Source organism: Papaver somniferum, unplaced genomic scaffold, assembly GCF_003573695.1.
Source record: "Papaver somniferum cultivar HN1 unplaced genomic scaffold, ASM357369v1 unplaced-scaffold_79, whole genome shotgun sequence".
Lineage (NCBI taxonomy): Eukaryota > Viridiplantae > Streptophyta > Magnoliopsida > Ranunculales > Papaveraceae > Papaver > Papaver somniferum.
Window position 1 is genome coordinate 600,861 of NW_020650859.1, and position 16,296 is coordinate 617,156.

General features: G+C 38.3%; 4 protein-coding genes across 5 annotated transcripts; 2 read left to right on the forward strand and 2 right to left on the reverse strand.

Moving 5' to 3' along the window:
- Positions 1-4,036: 4,036 nt before the first annotated feature.
- Positions 4,037-5,455, reverse strand: LOC113344741 (dihydroneopterin aldolase 2-like). 2 transcript variants are annotated; one of them, XM_026588676.1, is made up of 3 exons: positions 5,354-5,455; positions 4,891-5,090; positions 4,037-4,443 (listed from the first exon to the last, which is right to left on the reverse strand). In XM_026588676.1, exons 2-3 carry the CDS (start codon positions 5,088-5,090, stop codon positions 4,245-4,247), a joined length of 399 nt encoding a protein of 132 aa, XP_026444461.1. In that variant the 5' UTR covers positions 5,354-5,455; the 3' UTR covers positions 4,037-4,244. The 2 variants fall into 2 exon arrangements, with proteins under 2 accessions (XP_026444461.1, XP_026444460.1); XM_026588675.1 differs by lacking the exon at positions 5,354-5,455 and adding an exon at positions 5,197-5,314.
- Positions 5,456-5,801: 346 nt separating this feature from the next.
- LOC113344744 (dihydroneopterin aldolase 2-like) lies at positions 5,802-7,051 on the reverse strand. The gene is made up of 3 exons (XM_026588681.1): positions 6,515-7,051; positions 6,212-6,411; positions 5,802-6,113 (listed from the first exon to the last, which is right to left on the reverse strand). Exons 1-3 carry the CDS (start codon positions 6,581-6,583, stop codon positions 5,882-5,884), a joined length of 501 nt encoding a protein of 166 aa, XP_026444466.1. The 5' UTR covers positions 6,584-7,051; the 3' UTR covers positions 5,802-5,881.
- Positions 7,052-8,355: 1,304 nt separating this feature from the next.
- LOC113344575 (amino-acid permease BAT1 homolog) lies at positions 8,356-10,835 on the forward strand (the record flags this gene model as incomplete). The annotated part of the gene is made up of 6 exons (XM_026588524.1): positions 8,356-8,598; positions 8,691-8,873; positions 9,098-9,217; positions 9,317-9,508; positions 9,599-9,904; positions 9,983-10,835. Coding segments are annotated over 6 exons (1,824 nt in total), but the record flags the coding sequence as incomplete, so codon positions are not given.
- Positions 10,836-14,912: 4,077 nt separating this feature from the next.
- On the forward strand, positions 14,913-15,885 carry LOC113344723 (probable calcium-binding protein CML41). Its single transcript, XM_026588660.1, has one exon. It carries the CDS (start codon positions 14,958-14,960, stop codon positions 15,663-15,665), a length of 708 nt encoding a protein of 235 aa, XP_026444445.1. The 5' UTR covers positions 14,913-14,957; the 3' UTR covers positions 15,666-15,885.
- The last annotated feature ends 411 nt before the right edge of the window (positions 15,886-16,296 follow it).

The window sequence follows — 16,296 nt, forward strand, 5'->3', positions numbered from 1 at the left end:
ACCAAGGCATGCCAACCATGCCAGCCGCACTACTGTGCCAATGGCAAACCATTCCAGCCACATCTCCGCGCCAAGGCATGCCAACCATGCCAGCCGCACCGCTGTGCTAATGGAAAACCATGCCATCCACATCTCCGCACCAAGGCATGCCAACCTTGCCAGCCGCACTACTGTGCCAATGGCAAACCATTCCAGCCACATCTCCGTGCCAAGGCATGTCAACCATGCCAGCCGCACCACTGTGCCAATGGAAAACCATGCCATCCACATCTCTGCACCAAGACATGCTAGCCGCACCACTGTGCCAATGGCAAACCATGCCAGCAACATCTCCGCGCCAAGGCATGCCAACCATGCCAGCCACACCACTGTGCCAATGTCGAACCATGTCAGCCACATCCTCGCCAAGGCATGCCAACCATGCCAGCGGCACCACTGTGCCAATGACAAACCATGCTAGCCGCACCATGCGCCAATGGCATGCCAAACCCTTGGCCCCACCATGCCAAGCCAACCGCACCTTGCCTTGGCCCCACCATGCAAAGCCGTCCGTGCCAAACCCTTGGCCCCACTATGCCAAGTCATCCGCACCATTTTCCTTGGCCCCACCAAGCCGGCCTTCCCTATGCGGCTACCAAAACGAAGGCGTGCGACGATCAACAACTACCCTTCCATCCTAGATGTAAATCCTAGCCGTCCAAGGTCGCCAAAAAACGCATGGTAACCTTTGGCCCAAAACCCTAGTTTTGGCCACGCCAAACCGCGCCAAGGCATGCCATGCCACATGTGCCAATGACATGCCAACCACCTTGCCGCGCCATACCATGCCGGCTTATCCTATGCGCATACCAAAACGAAGGCGTGCGACGATCAAGACCCTCCTTCCATCCTAGATGCAAATCCTAGCCGTCTAAGGTCGCCAAACAATGCATGGTAACCTTTGGCCCAAAACCCTAGTTTTGGCCACGCCAAGGAATGCCATGCCACATGTGCCAATGGCATGCCAACCACCTTCCCGGGCCATACCATGTCGGCCTTCCCTATGCGACTACCAAAAAGAAGGCGTGCGACGATCAACGACCACCCTTTTATCCTAGATGCAAATCCTAGCCGTCCAAGGTCGCCAAACAACACATGGTAACCATTGGCCCAAAACCCTAGTTTTGGCCACGCCAAACGCGCCAAGGCATGCCATGCCACATGTGCCAATGGCATGCCAACCACCTTGTTGAGCGATACCATGCCGACCTTCCCTATGCGGCTACCAAAACGAAGGCTTGCGACGATCAACAACCACCCTTCCATCCTAGATGCGAATCCTATCCGTCCAAGGTTGCCAAACAACGCATGGTAACCTTTGGCTCAAAATCCTAGTTTTGGCCACACCAAGGCATGCCATACCACATGTGTCAATGGCATGCCAACCACTTTGCCGCACCACGTCATATCGGCCTTCCCTATGCGGCTACCAGCTAACGCATGGAAACCTTTGGCCCTAGTTTGGTCGCGCCTAAACAAATCCAAAACCCTTGGATGCGCCTAAACTAGGCCATATTAAAGCTATACTGATCATGCTTTCATACCACTGGCTACCAAACGAAGGGTTGCAATAATCAACGGATACCTTTCCTCTTAATATGCAAAATCTCGACCGTCAAAGGTCACCACCGAGCTGACAAGTCTCCCAAGATCAACTTGCCAAACAACAATAACGTGCTACATGTTTTCCACGAAAACACTCGAGACATCAACACATGTCACAAAATGGGGGATGCTCATTGGGTATTGGTTTGGCGGTTTACAGCGTGCGGCGTACACTACGCCCGTTATAAGAAAGTGTCATAAGGATGAGGCGGTCATTAAGTACAAGAAGTAATGGTGAAACGATTTCTTTTATGGAACATCAATTCCAAGCGTTACCGGTTACCACCTCCTCCCATTTACTCACCCGTTTTCCATTTCTTAATGAGACCTGAGTACGTTTGACTTCGACTTGTATAAATAGGCATTACCTATTTCCACCAAACAACAAGTTCAGGTCAGGAGCATACAACACTCAGAAAACATTTGCTAGTTTTCCATCTGTTAGCTTCCCACTTTCTGATACAAGTCGTAGAAAATAACTACTCTTCCAGAATCAACTATTATGGTCTCAACACTTTCTTCGCTTCTCTCCCCAAAACCAACCCTTCTCCTTCACTTTGTGACCGAAGCAAGTCTAGAACGACCATTTCTTGGTTTAAGCCGGATTTTTACAGATTAATCTCTCGAATCTAAAGTATTCCCTTGCAGTACATTTTTTAGAGTTTAAATTAGTTTCTCACCCACACACCCGAAATTACCAAAATCAGAAGAAACCGTTTTCACCCTCAAACAATAATATATGGCTCTGGATATTGTGTTCTCTAGTATTGAATTTCTGGGTCACTTGAGAAATGACATAACACTCCCATGACTTTGGATATGTACGGTTGGAATGCGTAGCATACATAAGACTTCCAATAATATTTGGAATACTCAAGTTGTGAGTGAGTGCGTCGTGCATGTTTTCATCATTAACTTGATAGTAGATTTTAAAGTAGTGGGAATACATAATTTGTTGTCAAAATGACCATAATTCTTGAGAATTTTTTCAATGTAATGAAATTAGGTTAAATCCAACTCATCTCACTTTCTTAGAATTTTAGTTTATGAAATCACATCAGCCTCTCTTAAGTCTTTCTTAGGATTTTAATGATATTAGGTTGGAACTAAGAAAAATATTTGTTTGTTCCAGACGAGATATGTCCGATCAAAAAATAAGTATATTATCTACATACAAGTAGAGTATTACGCACCCATAACTGTCATGCCTACTATAGATGCATTTATCATCATGAGTATCAGTATGATGAAGCTACTTTGTTATACTTCCAATGCTACGCAGGAGCTTGCTTCAAGCCATAAAGAAATTTCATTAACTTGCAAATATTCCTTTCTTGGTCTAGTTATATTAGACCTTAGTTGTTCCATATATATCTCTTCTTCTAAATCACCATTTAGAAAAGCAGTTTTGATATCCATTTAATGTCTAACTAACTCGTGAATAGATGCAAGTGTAATTACCCAATGAAAAGATGTTATGCGAGCAACATGAGCGCATGTATGAAAGTAATCAATCCCATGTCTTTGTTTATAACCCATAACAACAAATCCTACTTTAAATTTACCAATGGAAGATCAATTTTTTCTTGAATGGCCATTTACATCTTATAGGCTTAACACCAAGAGGTAATTCACAAGTTATCTAATTACCGTTAGAAAAAGATGAATTTTATCATTAGCTTCTTTGAAGATAATATCCCTAGAATTCATAGTTTCAAAGTAAGTTTTTGGATCATCATCAACATGCATAACATACTTATTCATATTAAGAATCTTATTCTTATTTTTTTATTTTTGATCAAAATTTTCATTTTTATTATCCTCTACAAGATATGATATAACTTTTGGTCCATAGTCTCTCTATTTTGGTTCTCTAGGTTAGATATCCTCGGTAAGAACTAGAATATCTTCATTGCTTGAGTATGAGTAGATTGTTCATCAAGATATTAGATTATGTAAATTCTAGACGATGGGCTGCTTGGATACACATCTAGAAGTTACTTTTTGACTTCTGGAAACAAAAAAGTCAGAAGTTAGTTTGGGTACACAATTTAATAAAAAAAATTCAAAATAATTTTTAGAAGAGTAAAAATCAGCTTTTTTTTGTGAAACAAAATGTTTTGGCTTCCGCTATCCAAACACGTCTTAATTAAGAGCGAATCTTCAGTGGGTTGATTTTGGGAACTAATCATATTTTAATTCTCAAAAAAAATAAATTACGTTTCACCTTTTCCGGTAATAACACACCACAGTTTGACGTTAATTTTCAAAAATGATTCAACTCCATCGAAACTAAACCACACGTTTATCAGATGTTTCTTCTCTTTTTACTTCATCTCGATCTCATGCACCTATTAAGTCAACTCTTGTCGAGTTCACACAGGTTAGTGGATTGGGTAACACCATTTTTCGTATTTAAAGCCCAAGGTTTCATAGGAAGCCCAACTCAGAGATAAACTTCAAGGCTACAATGAGAACAAGAATCAGTTCAAAGATAACCAGAACCCGAACCCGCAGGACAACAATCAGTTCAAAGACCACACAAAATTAGAAAAGAGAGATTGAAGAATCCCAAAGTATTCTGAGTGCAAGGCTCAGCATTAGACATCAACATCTCTGAACCTAAAAATCTCGACACCTAAGTAATCAACGGGACCTTGAATAGATACATGAGGCTTCCCAAGCTTCACACGAACAGCAGATATTTGAGAGAACCTTTGTAGTGTTTTTGTGGCGATGAGGTGAGTCAGAGACTCCAACAGATTATGACCCGGTCCTTCCATTACATCCTTAGCAATGCTGTAAGTCATTACAACAGAATTTCTTTTAGGTACTTCAAGCTGTGACGAGCGCGCTACAAGAGAGTAAGAGTAGATAGGGAGGCACAAAATATTGATCTAGCCCAACACGTCAACATGTAAGTATTTCTGATCCTAGAGAAAAGGTTGGAAGAATTACCTAAACGTGCATATAAAGAATTGGTACCAGTTTCAATTGATAAACGAATGAATCAAGTGTGTCGATTGCAGCAGATTGTTTTAAAATCCATTCATGACCATTCTATCAACATTGCTCATGCAATAAGTATTACTCTACACGACGTAACATCTGAATATGCAGGAAGTTAACAAGGACTAGCAAGAAAACTCCAATGCATAACTAGGTAAGACGCATTAGCAATGACGACGTTACTAGCTTTTGTTTTGACAAGTAATAGAGAAGCGGTGAGTTGGTTGTTATACTCACTTGTAGATATCCACATAGCTTACACTGTGATTTAAATTATCAGATTTACCAGCCTCACGAAGATCCACCCACGCATCTATATCAATCACGAACTTCTGACCCAGAGTTTTCTCTTCTGGTAGGACACCATGATATCCTTGAAACATCAAGCCTCTTAATATAAGTTTGTCACCTTTCAAAATCATACTATCTGCTTCCATCTATACATTAGGAAAGAATGAGAGAACTAGAATCAGTCAGTACATTCAATAAAACAACAAAAGCAGTACCAATGCATATTAAAAAAAATGTCGCTAAGACATAAACCTCGGTAAGACATTTTATCAAACAGGTAGACAGCAAAATTGAAGTTAAGCACAAAACCATTAGTTATGAAGATTAAAAACTATTTCTGGTTAATCTACTGGAAAGGTGACTAATATTGTTTGTATTTAGCGAAATAATATTGAGATTGGAGTCTTACTTTTTTCTGTTAAATCTTATGGAAAGTTGGATATAAAAAGGAAAATGAACCGGAGAATGTTAGCTGGGTGGATAATGGATGGTTTGTGTTATATGGTGCTTGGAATTTTCATTACTCTTTACTTTTGACCAGGGGTAAGAAATGAGATTCGGGTCAAGATAACTGGTTGACTGACGGTCAACACCTAAAGTCACGAATGGACAAATGTTCCACCCTAGACAAATTTTCATCCGAGTCCCGTAACTTGTTTGGAGTCTTTTGGAAAATGGAAAAATAAATGATTTGACATCTAACTCGGCGTGATTCAGATCAAAATAAATATAATATTACATATTTTTATTTTTTCATTTTATTCTAAAAATAGATCAAATTAAAAAAATAAAAATATTTCTTTTTCAGAAACGGATGCAGTATTCTTTAATTTTTAATTGTTGTTTTACAATCAAAAAATTCAACTGAAGTTTATTTAGATCAGTGAATTTGCACATAAATGTACATTATTATTACGAAAATATAAATGAAACCAGTTCAAAGACCACTCCGAGAACTACAAAGCTCAGTATTCGACATAAAATCACTGGACCTAAAAATCTCGATCCCTAAATAATCAACCGGACCTTGAATGGACATATGAGGCTTCCCAAGCTTCACACGAACCGTAGATATTTGAGAGAACCTTTCAAGCGTTTTTGTGGCGATGAGGTGAGCCACCGTCTCCAAAAGATTAAAACCAGGTCCTTCCACTACATCCTTCACAATGCTGTGTAAGAGGCACAAATTATTGATCTAACACAACTCGTACGTCAAAATGTATGTATTTATATACGATCTTCCAGAAAGGGTTATTAGAGTACTCACTTGTAAAGATCCACATAGCTTACACTGTCATTTATATTATCAGATTTACCGGGTTCACGAAGATCAACCCATGCATCCATATCAATCACAAACTTCTGACCCAGAGTTTTCTCTTCGGGGAGAACACCATGATATCCATGAAACATCATGCCTCTTAGTATAAGTTTGTCACCTTTCAAGATCATACAATCTGTTTCCATCTGTAAAGACAACACAATGAACTGGAAGCATCAGTATACACTCGAAGAAATCAAGACAATTCATCATTCATACACAAGAGCAGAGAATGGTGTAAGATCTTACCTTTTGCTGTAAGATACCAAATATGAGGGGAACGAAGATTATCAAACAAAAAACCATCAATTTTATCATTTTGTTCTTGTGGAAATGAGGAAAGTTGGATTACCAAAGAGAAGAAATTCCAAATATGAGCGGGGACGATGATATTATGGTGTTTGGAATTACTACTAGTTAATCCATTTCGTTTCTGTAAGGTAGACTTTCGGTTAGACATGGGTACCTCCCCAACTTTCCTTCTTTAACAGTCGGTCTTGCATCATGCTCTGGGTGCTAGTACAGTATGTTGAAAAACTCTAGAATGACCGCCATAAACCATCTCTAAGCTATATAAGTAAAGTTAGTTACTGGGTAGTCTGCCATGTGATGTTTCATGCAACCATCTGCCACCTTTGCATTCTCTGTATTTGTGTATTTTTTGGTGTGTAATGTGTATACTGAAAATAGAGTTTATCTAGTTTGATTTGAATCTCTCATAGATCCAACAAGATCACTTGAAGGAGTTCAAACATCAACCGGAAGAAGATGAATATTATTCGTCTCTTTCGAGGAAACAATACTGTGATTGATGTTAACTTTTTCTCTGAAATCTTGTGGAAATGAGGAAAGTTGGATATCCAAAAGGGAAGGAATTGGAGAATGTTTGTTAGGTGGATAACGGATTCTTGAATGGTTACTTCTTTGAATAGAGGTTAGAACTGACATTTGTGATGCACCCTCCTCGTTTACATCATGTGGGCACTACCTGCATCAATAGTGTTCAACTTGTAGTTTCAGTAAATCCTACGACCAATCAAATATGAGAGTCTAATAATATTCAACCCAGATCAATATAAATCATCTCTTTCTTTATTAAGATCATAAGAACAATTACAAAGTAATGAGAATCTTAAGTTTACTCTCTCTCACTTTACAATCTTTTTCTCTCCTAATTTCTTGTCCAAGAATCCTAAAAAGAAATCTCCTTCCATATGGGTCATCTACCCTTTATATAAGATATTACATAATGGATGACAGTTAAGTGATCCTTTATTTTATTATCGCACATGTATATTGGTTATATTCGCAGATTTTACAGGCTTCGCACAAATCTTCATACTTTACTTGTAACTAAGCTGACATCATTCAATTCGTCACCCTATCCTTATTTGTACGATGTCTTTCACACACACCTGACTATCTCTTGCTCGCATATAACATATGTGCGATATTTTATTCCTACACAACTTGTCAATGGTCTATCTGGATAGTTGGTTGACTTGATATTCCTTGTGCATTTTTATCAGTAGCACCGTAAAAATACGTACGGAATTTAATTAATTAACTTAGATAATTTATTTTTTCTTTTATTAAGTGTCCTTTCAAGTTTATTCGCTACTGACTATATGTAAAATGGTTGGTTTTCATGTTGAGCATTCCTCATGCACTGCTCGTGCATTTTTATCAGCAACACCATAAAAGTATGAACGATATTTAATCAATTCAATTAATTTAGTCAATCTTATTGCGAAGCGCTAGATCCGAAATGCGCCTGAGCAAAGAAGATGTGACTCAAATGATAAGATCAATGAAAGCAGCTCAAAGTCAAATTGTTGGTACTCTCAAATTACTATAAACAATGCGAGAGACTGAGCTGTAATTGGATCTTCTGGGTTGAGTCTTTGACTATCTAGACGAAAAATGCTGAATTTGGACTTGGCACTTGATTCTCCCTTGAAAATCAGCTCACCTTCGCTATTTTTCATCCCGCATTCCCACCTGCATGTATGGAAGTCACTATCCATGGCATATTATTTACTTACTACTTGAGATGCTCATTCCATTTTCAAACACACCAACAATAAATAAATAAATCAAAATTTCTGTTGAATAATTCCCTTTCTTGCTTCTTTTTTATACACCCTGTCCTTGTTTTCCCGTTTGAGCTAGAACTGAATCTCATTCCAAAGATTCAGCTGTACGTCTTTAGAGAGGGTGGCCGGATCAAGTCGGAGACTAGCAAGAACATCATATCAAAAATGATGATGATGGATTCAGGAGAGAAGCGTCTCAATGAATTGGGTTACAAGCAAGAACTCAGAAGAGAAATGGTTAGTATATATCTTCTTTAATTTCCATTGATAATTCTTAATAAGTATATTCCACTGATATTTTTTTTAATTTCCATTGATGTTTTTTACAGACACTATTCAAAACGCTGGCGATATCATTTTCAACCATGACGCTGTTCACCGGAATAACACCTTTGTTCGGATCCAGCCTTCAGTATGCAGGACCGGCAAGTCTTGTATGGGGTTGGGTGGTTGTCTCCTTCTTCACCTGGTTTGTCGGTATTGCCATGTCCGAAATTTGCTCATCTTTTCCGGTAAATCATCTAATTTCTTTGTAGTGATACAATATTATACTATATTTTCCTCTTGTTCTGTATTTATCGATGATGATGAAATGTTACAATTTTCATGTGCACTCGAGTCAACCAGTCTCTGGCTCACTCGACCGAGTTTGACAATTGTCAAACTAAGTCAACGATGTTTGACCACAATAGTGGGTCTTGAATCCTGAATGTTATGTTTTGCACCATATTTGTAGACAACTGGTTCTCTTTACTTCTGGGCAGCTCATCTTGCCGGTCCGAAATGGGGACCTTTCGCATCATGGTGTTGTGCTTGGCTTGAAACCATTGGCCTTGTTGCTGGAATTGGCACACAGGTGATAAAAAACACTTTCAGTACTCGCTCTAGCTTAATCAACCGTATTTGCGCGCTAAGTTGGTGAAAATGGAGTGCTAATCTAGTTTCTTACATGTAGGCTTTTGCAGGATCTCAGGTATTGCAGAGTATAATTTTACTTAGTACGGGAACAAACAAAGACGGAGGATACTTGACACCCAAATGGCTATTCTTGTGTATGTACATTGGACTTACAATCATCTGGGCGGTCCTCAACACCTTCGCGTTAGAAGTTATCGCGTACATAGATATCATTTCTATCTGGTGGCAGGTAATAGCATAAACATCATTCTTCTGTACACTGTTGAAGATGCTCGGATTTCTCGTTATAATTTTTGCATTACTGTTTGGCTGGTGACAGGTTGTTGGCGGTACAGTAATAGTAATCATGCTTCCTTTGGTTTCGTTAACAACACAGTCTGCTTCCTACGTATTCACTCATTTCGAAAAAGCTCCAGAAATAACTGGGATAACAAGCAGCGCATACGCAGTTGTTTTATCTCTGCTTGTGAGTCAGTACTCTCTTTATGGATATGATGCCGCTGCTCATCTTACAGAAGAAACAAGAGGCGCTGACAAGAATGGTCCTATTGCAATCCTTTCTAGTATAGGGATCATTTCGGTTTTCGGATGGGCTTACATCCTAGCCCTCACATTTAGCATTCAGGTATAGGCTTCTGGATATCGCTCAATCGTTAGTTTGTTCATTCTTATAACTGTTTCTGATTGAGATATAAACACACAGGATCCAAAATACTTATACGATCCGAGCAATGAGACTGCGGGAACATTTGTGCCGGCACAGATATTATATGATGCATTCTATGGACGGTATCAGAGTGGGACTGGAGCCATCATTCTGCTTTTCATAATCTGGGGTTCATTCTTCTTCGGTGGACTGTCAATCACTACCAGTGCAGCCAGGGTGGTATATGCACTATCAAGAGATGGAGGGGTTCCATTTTCTTCCGTCTGGAGAAAAGTTCATCCAACACGCAAAGTCCCCGCGAATGCAGTTTGGTTATGTGCAGCCATTTGCATTCTTCTTGGGCTTCCCATTCTGAAAGTTAATGTAGTCTTTACTGCCATAACTTCGATAGCAACGATCGGCTGGGTTGGAGGATACGCAGTCCCGATTTTTGCGAGGATGGTGATGAAAGAAGAGAAGTTCAAACCAGGACCGTTTTATTTAGGGAATGCAAGAAGACCGATCTGTTTTGTAGCTTTCATGTGGATATGTTATACTTGTTCGGTTTTTCTGCTTCCGACTCTTTATCCCATAAGCTGGGATACCTTTAACTATGCACCTGTTGCAGTGGGGATATTTTTGACGCTCATTATGCTTTGGTGGGTTTTGGATGCAAGGAGATGGTTCAAAGGACCTGTCAGGAACATTGATCAGGGTTCTGAACACGATGATATCAATGTTCAGAATGATGAAAACGATCTTCATGTTCGTATTCGTAATGGTGTTCATAATATATGGTTTGTAGGAAATAAGATGGGATTCATATACCCAGATTGATTTGCTTGTGTACATCGATCGTTATATATTATAGAAACAAATTAAGCGAATTCAGAATAGTTGAATACTCTGTAGATCAGCACGGGGCTTGGCGATGTTTGGCCGGACACTGGAGTCTCCCATTCGACCAAAGCATATACTAAATCAGATAGATTACAAAATTCATTCAAGAAGCTTTCCTGCAAGCAGTTGATATATTATGGTGTTACAAAATTACAGGGATATGATGCCCCTGCTCATCTGACAGAAAAATGGACCTATAGCATGTTTATTCGTGTCTGACTCTTGATTTGGATCTGAGTCGATTCCTCACTCAACACGAGTCAGATGTTAGGCCATTTATTCTTTTAATTTGAGTCAGATTTGTTCCCTATCTGATTCGAACCTAATTCCTGACTTGTACCCGTTGGAGTAAGAGAACCAAATGCCAATGACTCTAACTAACTCGTATACTTTTGAGTCAGATTTGACCCAAAAAACATGGCGAAGATATTTCATGAACTCTTGGTGATTTTTGTGTGTCTATTAAATCGCAAATATTACATGCTACATCTAAATTCAAGATTTGATAATGTAACACACAATTACCGATTAACTACAAATTCATGAATGTCATGGACATCATTGTAATTTTCATATTCTAACTAAATTTATTTACTAGGAATATGTCCCTCACTTATAACATTTGCTTGCTAGATGATTATTACACTCCCATAAATGTATATGCGAGTTTAGTATCCCTTGATTCATTTCTTTTATTATTGGGGTATTGGAGAAAACTAAATATAAGGATGGTTATAATTGCTCGAAAACTATAAAAAATCCTGCAGAAGAATCATACATCATACCACGACATAGTTGTATCTTTTAAACCTTAGTGATTTGTTGGCTTCGAGTTTTCTTCTAAACATGAGTTTTTTTTTGTTTTTTTATTTAGAGTAACAGTAAAAATTAGGCTAAAATAGAACAAATTATTTTATTAAGAAATTAAGTCACGCTCATATATATTCTGCAGTTTTTATAAAATTAAATGATCATTCTTCCAACCTTCCCATACAAGTTCAACAAACCCTTCGATTTTAATCACTCTCAAACCACCCTATTAAAATAAAATATAAAAATTGTTGAGGGATTTTATTATTCATATACATCATTCATCAATAACTCAAAATCTAAATCCTTGCAAGTTCTTCATGGATTGATTTAGATATCCCAGCATTACTCTTCAAGATCTTCGACCTGTACCTCGAGATCTTCATATGTTTGACGAAACTTTCTCCCAATTTACAAATGAGCATCCCAGAGGGCAGAGCAATAATATTTAGATAGGAGATACCATAATGCTTGTGCGTCACTTCAAAAAGGGTTTTTGAGTATTCACTTTGTAATACCTTGATATTTTGTAGTGGTTGGCCGACGGAATATAAGTGATGGTTTGTCCTTTCCTAACCCCCAGATCTGATGGATAAACTTGATTGAGTTGTGCGAAAAACTTCTCAGTTAAGCGTGCTCGGCCAGGAGTATTTACAAGATTGATGACCTCTAGGGGAGTTGCTTCCTGATAAACTGAGAGCTGCTGCCTGATAACCGCAGTGGGTAAGTGTGGACAATATCGATATTAGTTGGGATACAACTAGGAATGTGCCGCATGTATTTGGATATGTGAAGGCTGAAGTGGGGTCCCATGTAATGAGAGGGACGTGATTTATGCCAGAATTAATTCCTGATAAACCTAGAATTATTGGGTTTTGAGAGGTTCATGCATGCTGTGGTATGAGCAGTACCGCTAAGTTAATGAAAGAAGAACTTTTGACAAAGTTAGGTTCTAATTAGGTGAACCATTTAAATTTTGAACCTGGGAATCTTAAATTCACCTATTAGATCTTATAATTATGATTGAATTTACTTTTGGACATTTTTTCTCTGAGACAGGTAATTTCAATCAGACCTAGCTGCGTCTAAAAAAAAGAAGAAAAAAAAGCATGATGTATTACGAGTATAGATGGAACCATTTTTCCACTTGGATAGCCATTTGTTCTTTTGGTTTGAGTCAGATTTTTTCCCTGCCTAACTTGTACCCGTTAGAGTCAGAGAACCAAATGCCAATGACTCATGGGTTTAACTTTTGAGTCAGATTTGACCCAGAAAACATGGCGAAGATATTTCATGAACTCTTGGTGATTTTTGTGCGTCTATTAAATCAAAAATATTACTTGCTACATCTAAATTCAAGATTTGATAATGTAACACACAATTACGGATTAACTACCAATTCATGAATGTCCTGGACATCATTGTAATTTTCATATTCTAACTAAATTTATTTACTACAAATATGTCCCTCACCTATAACATTTGCTTCCTAGATGATTATTACACTCCCATAAATGTATCTTCGTTTACTATCTCTTGATTCACTTTATCCTTTTCTTGTTGGGATGTTGGAGAAAACTAAATACAAGGATGGTTATAACTGCTCGAAAACTACAAAAAAATCCTGCAGAAGAATTATACATCATACCACGACATAGTTGAATCTTTTTAAGCCTTTACGATTTGTTGGCTTCGAGTTTTCTTCTAGACATAAGTTTGTTTCTGTTTCTTTTTTGTCAAACATGAGATTTTTAATATAAGTAACAATAACAATTAAGCTAAAACAAATTACTCTATTAGGCGATTAACTCACGCTCATGTATATTGTGCATTTATTATAGAATTAAATGTTCATTCTTCCAACCTTCTCATACAAGATCAAGAAACCCTTCGGTTTTAATCTCTCTCGGACCACCATATCAAAATAAAATATAAAATGTTGTTGAGGGATTTTATTATTCATATGGTTTTCAAGAAAATTATGCACCATTCATCAATAACTCAGAATCTAAATCCTTGCAAGTTCTTCATGGATTGATTTAGATATCCCAGCATTACTCTTCAAGATCTTCGACCTGTACCTCGAGATCTTCATATGTTTGACGAAACTTTCTCCCAATTTACAAATGAGCATCCCAAAAGGCAGAGTAGTGATATTTTCATAGCAGAAACCATAATGCTTATGCGTCACTTCAAAAAGGGCTTTTGAGTATCACCTTGTAATACCCCGATATTTAGTAGTGGTTGGTCGAAAGGAATATAAGTAATGGTTTATCCTTTCCTAATCCCGAGGTCTGATGTATATACTTGATTGATTTATGCGAAAAACTTCTCAATTAAGCATACTAGGCTGAGAGTATTCACAAAATGGGTAACCTCTCGAGGAGTTGCTGCCTGATAACCACAATGGATAAGTGTTCCATATCGGTGTTAGTTGGGATACAACTAGAAATGTGTCGTTTGTATTTGGATATGTGAAGGCTGAAGTGGGTCCCATGATGTGAAGGACGGGATTTATCCCAGGATTAATTCCTGGTAAACCTAGAATTATTGGCTTTTGAGAGGTTGATGCACGCTGTGGTGCATGAGCAGTACTGTTAAGTTGATGAAGACAGGTCTTTCGACAAATTTGGGTCCTAAGGTGAACCATTTAAATTTTGAACTTGGCAATCTTGAATTCACCTCTTGGGAATCTTGAATTCGCCTATTAGATCTTAACTAGGATTGAACAAAAGGCATGATTACGAGTATAGATAGAACCATTTTGCCACTCGGATGGGTTTACTTACTATTCACTGCTTCTAAATCTTGGAATATTTTGTTTTAGTCTCCACCGGCACGCCGCATGCATGTTTCATGTTGCACGCTTATGACATTGATTTATTTATTATAGTACGTTTGAAGCGGCTTGTAGCTCATATACCAGTCCCATTAGAAAAGATTAAAAAAGGGGGTAAGAAATGGCAAAATAATACTAGTAGGTAAATTAAATTCCATAGAAGTTGAATGAAATTAGGTGGAAAAGGAGATGTTGATTTAAAAACCAAGATAAGAAAAGTGACTGGAAATTCTAGGACTATTGGAAGTTGCACTGCAGCTTCCTAGATGCCCACTAGTCTGATTTCTGACGCAAACATTATACCAACCGATTACGCAACCTTAATCCCTGTAAATTTCTTGGAAGATATATCTCTACATTTATCACGACGTAGACTGGCAAACGCAATCATGCTTGCACCACCAGATCTTGTATAAATGCTAACCCTTTGGCAGCTCTTAGGTATCAATATTCTATTTCCTTGTATTCTACTATCTAACTACAATGACGAGTGCTGAGGTTCCAAAGCAGTCAGAAAAATGGTTGTCATCGTCATCCTCAAGGTTCAAAACCAAGAATCTTAAACTATCAAGTATCACTGGCAGTCTTAAAAGATCGCTCTCCTCATTATCATCATCTTCTTCTTCACCGAGAAATACTACAACTCCACCGTTATCGTCACCCGTTCGAGATAATATTTTGTCTACCAAAGAAAGAAATGGTAGTAGAAACAGTAACAAAGAAGACAGGTTTAAAGAAGTTTTTCGTTATTTTGATGGAGATGGTGATGGGAAGATATCGAGTTTAGAACTACGTTCTTATTTCGAGTCGATAGGAGAGTCTCTGTCACACGATGAAGTTCAAAGTGTGATTAATGATCTTGATAGTGATGGAGACGGTTTGTTAAGCTTCCAAGATTTCATGGTTTTGATGATGAAACAACCATCACCACCACCGTCTAATGGTGGTGGTGCTAGTGCTAGTAGTACTGATGCAGTTGTACATGATAACGTTGAAGATCTGAAAATGGCGTTTGAGATGTATGAAGCTGAGAAAGGGTGTGGATGCATAACACCAAAGAGCTTACAACGCATGTTAAACCGGCTTGGGGAGGACAAATCTTACCAACAGTGTGTTTCCATGATACAATGTTTTGATCTCGACAAAAATGGAACACTTGATTTCCATGAGTTTCATCAGATGATGGTTTAATCTCAAAATGCATCCAGTCTATCACTCTTTTATCTCTGCGTATTTATCGCAAATGAAGTATCGAATGCAAGTTCTATATTTATAGAGGGAAGAACTGCCGGGACCTAAAATCCGACGCCTGGAAATGCAAGTTCTATATTTTTAGTATACTTGAGCCATCATAATTTACAAATTGGGTTTCAAATCTGACGAGTTCAATGCAGAGACTGGTTCTTATTGATTTTATGTGTCCCTTACAATATATACAAATGCTTTTTTCTACAAACTAACAAGGAAAAAACAGGAAACTCTCCAATACCGGAAATTATTCATGTTACAACATCTCAAGCAATCTACCTAACAAAACTGGGTCTGCACACCTACACCTCCAAATTTATGTTGGTGATTCAGCCAATACCAATGTGTGCCACCAGCCGCAAGCAATGTTCTTTGGGACAAAACCATCCAATGGTACTTGAGATGGCATATTGCGGTCTATCACATCACCTAAGCCAAGCTGTACATTCAATGTCTCCCATGTAAGAAACTGCTAATAAGTAAAAATCTCTGCATTCTAAGAGAAAGAAATACCCGAGAATGACTACCCGATGACCATAATTGTTCCATCCCCAGCAAAACACCTTCCTATCAT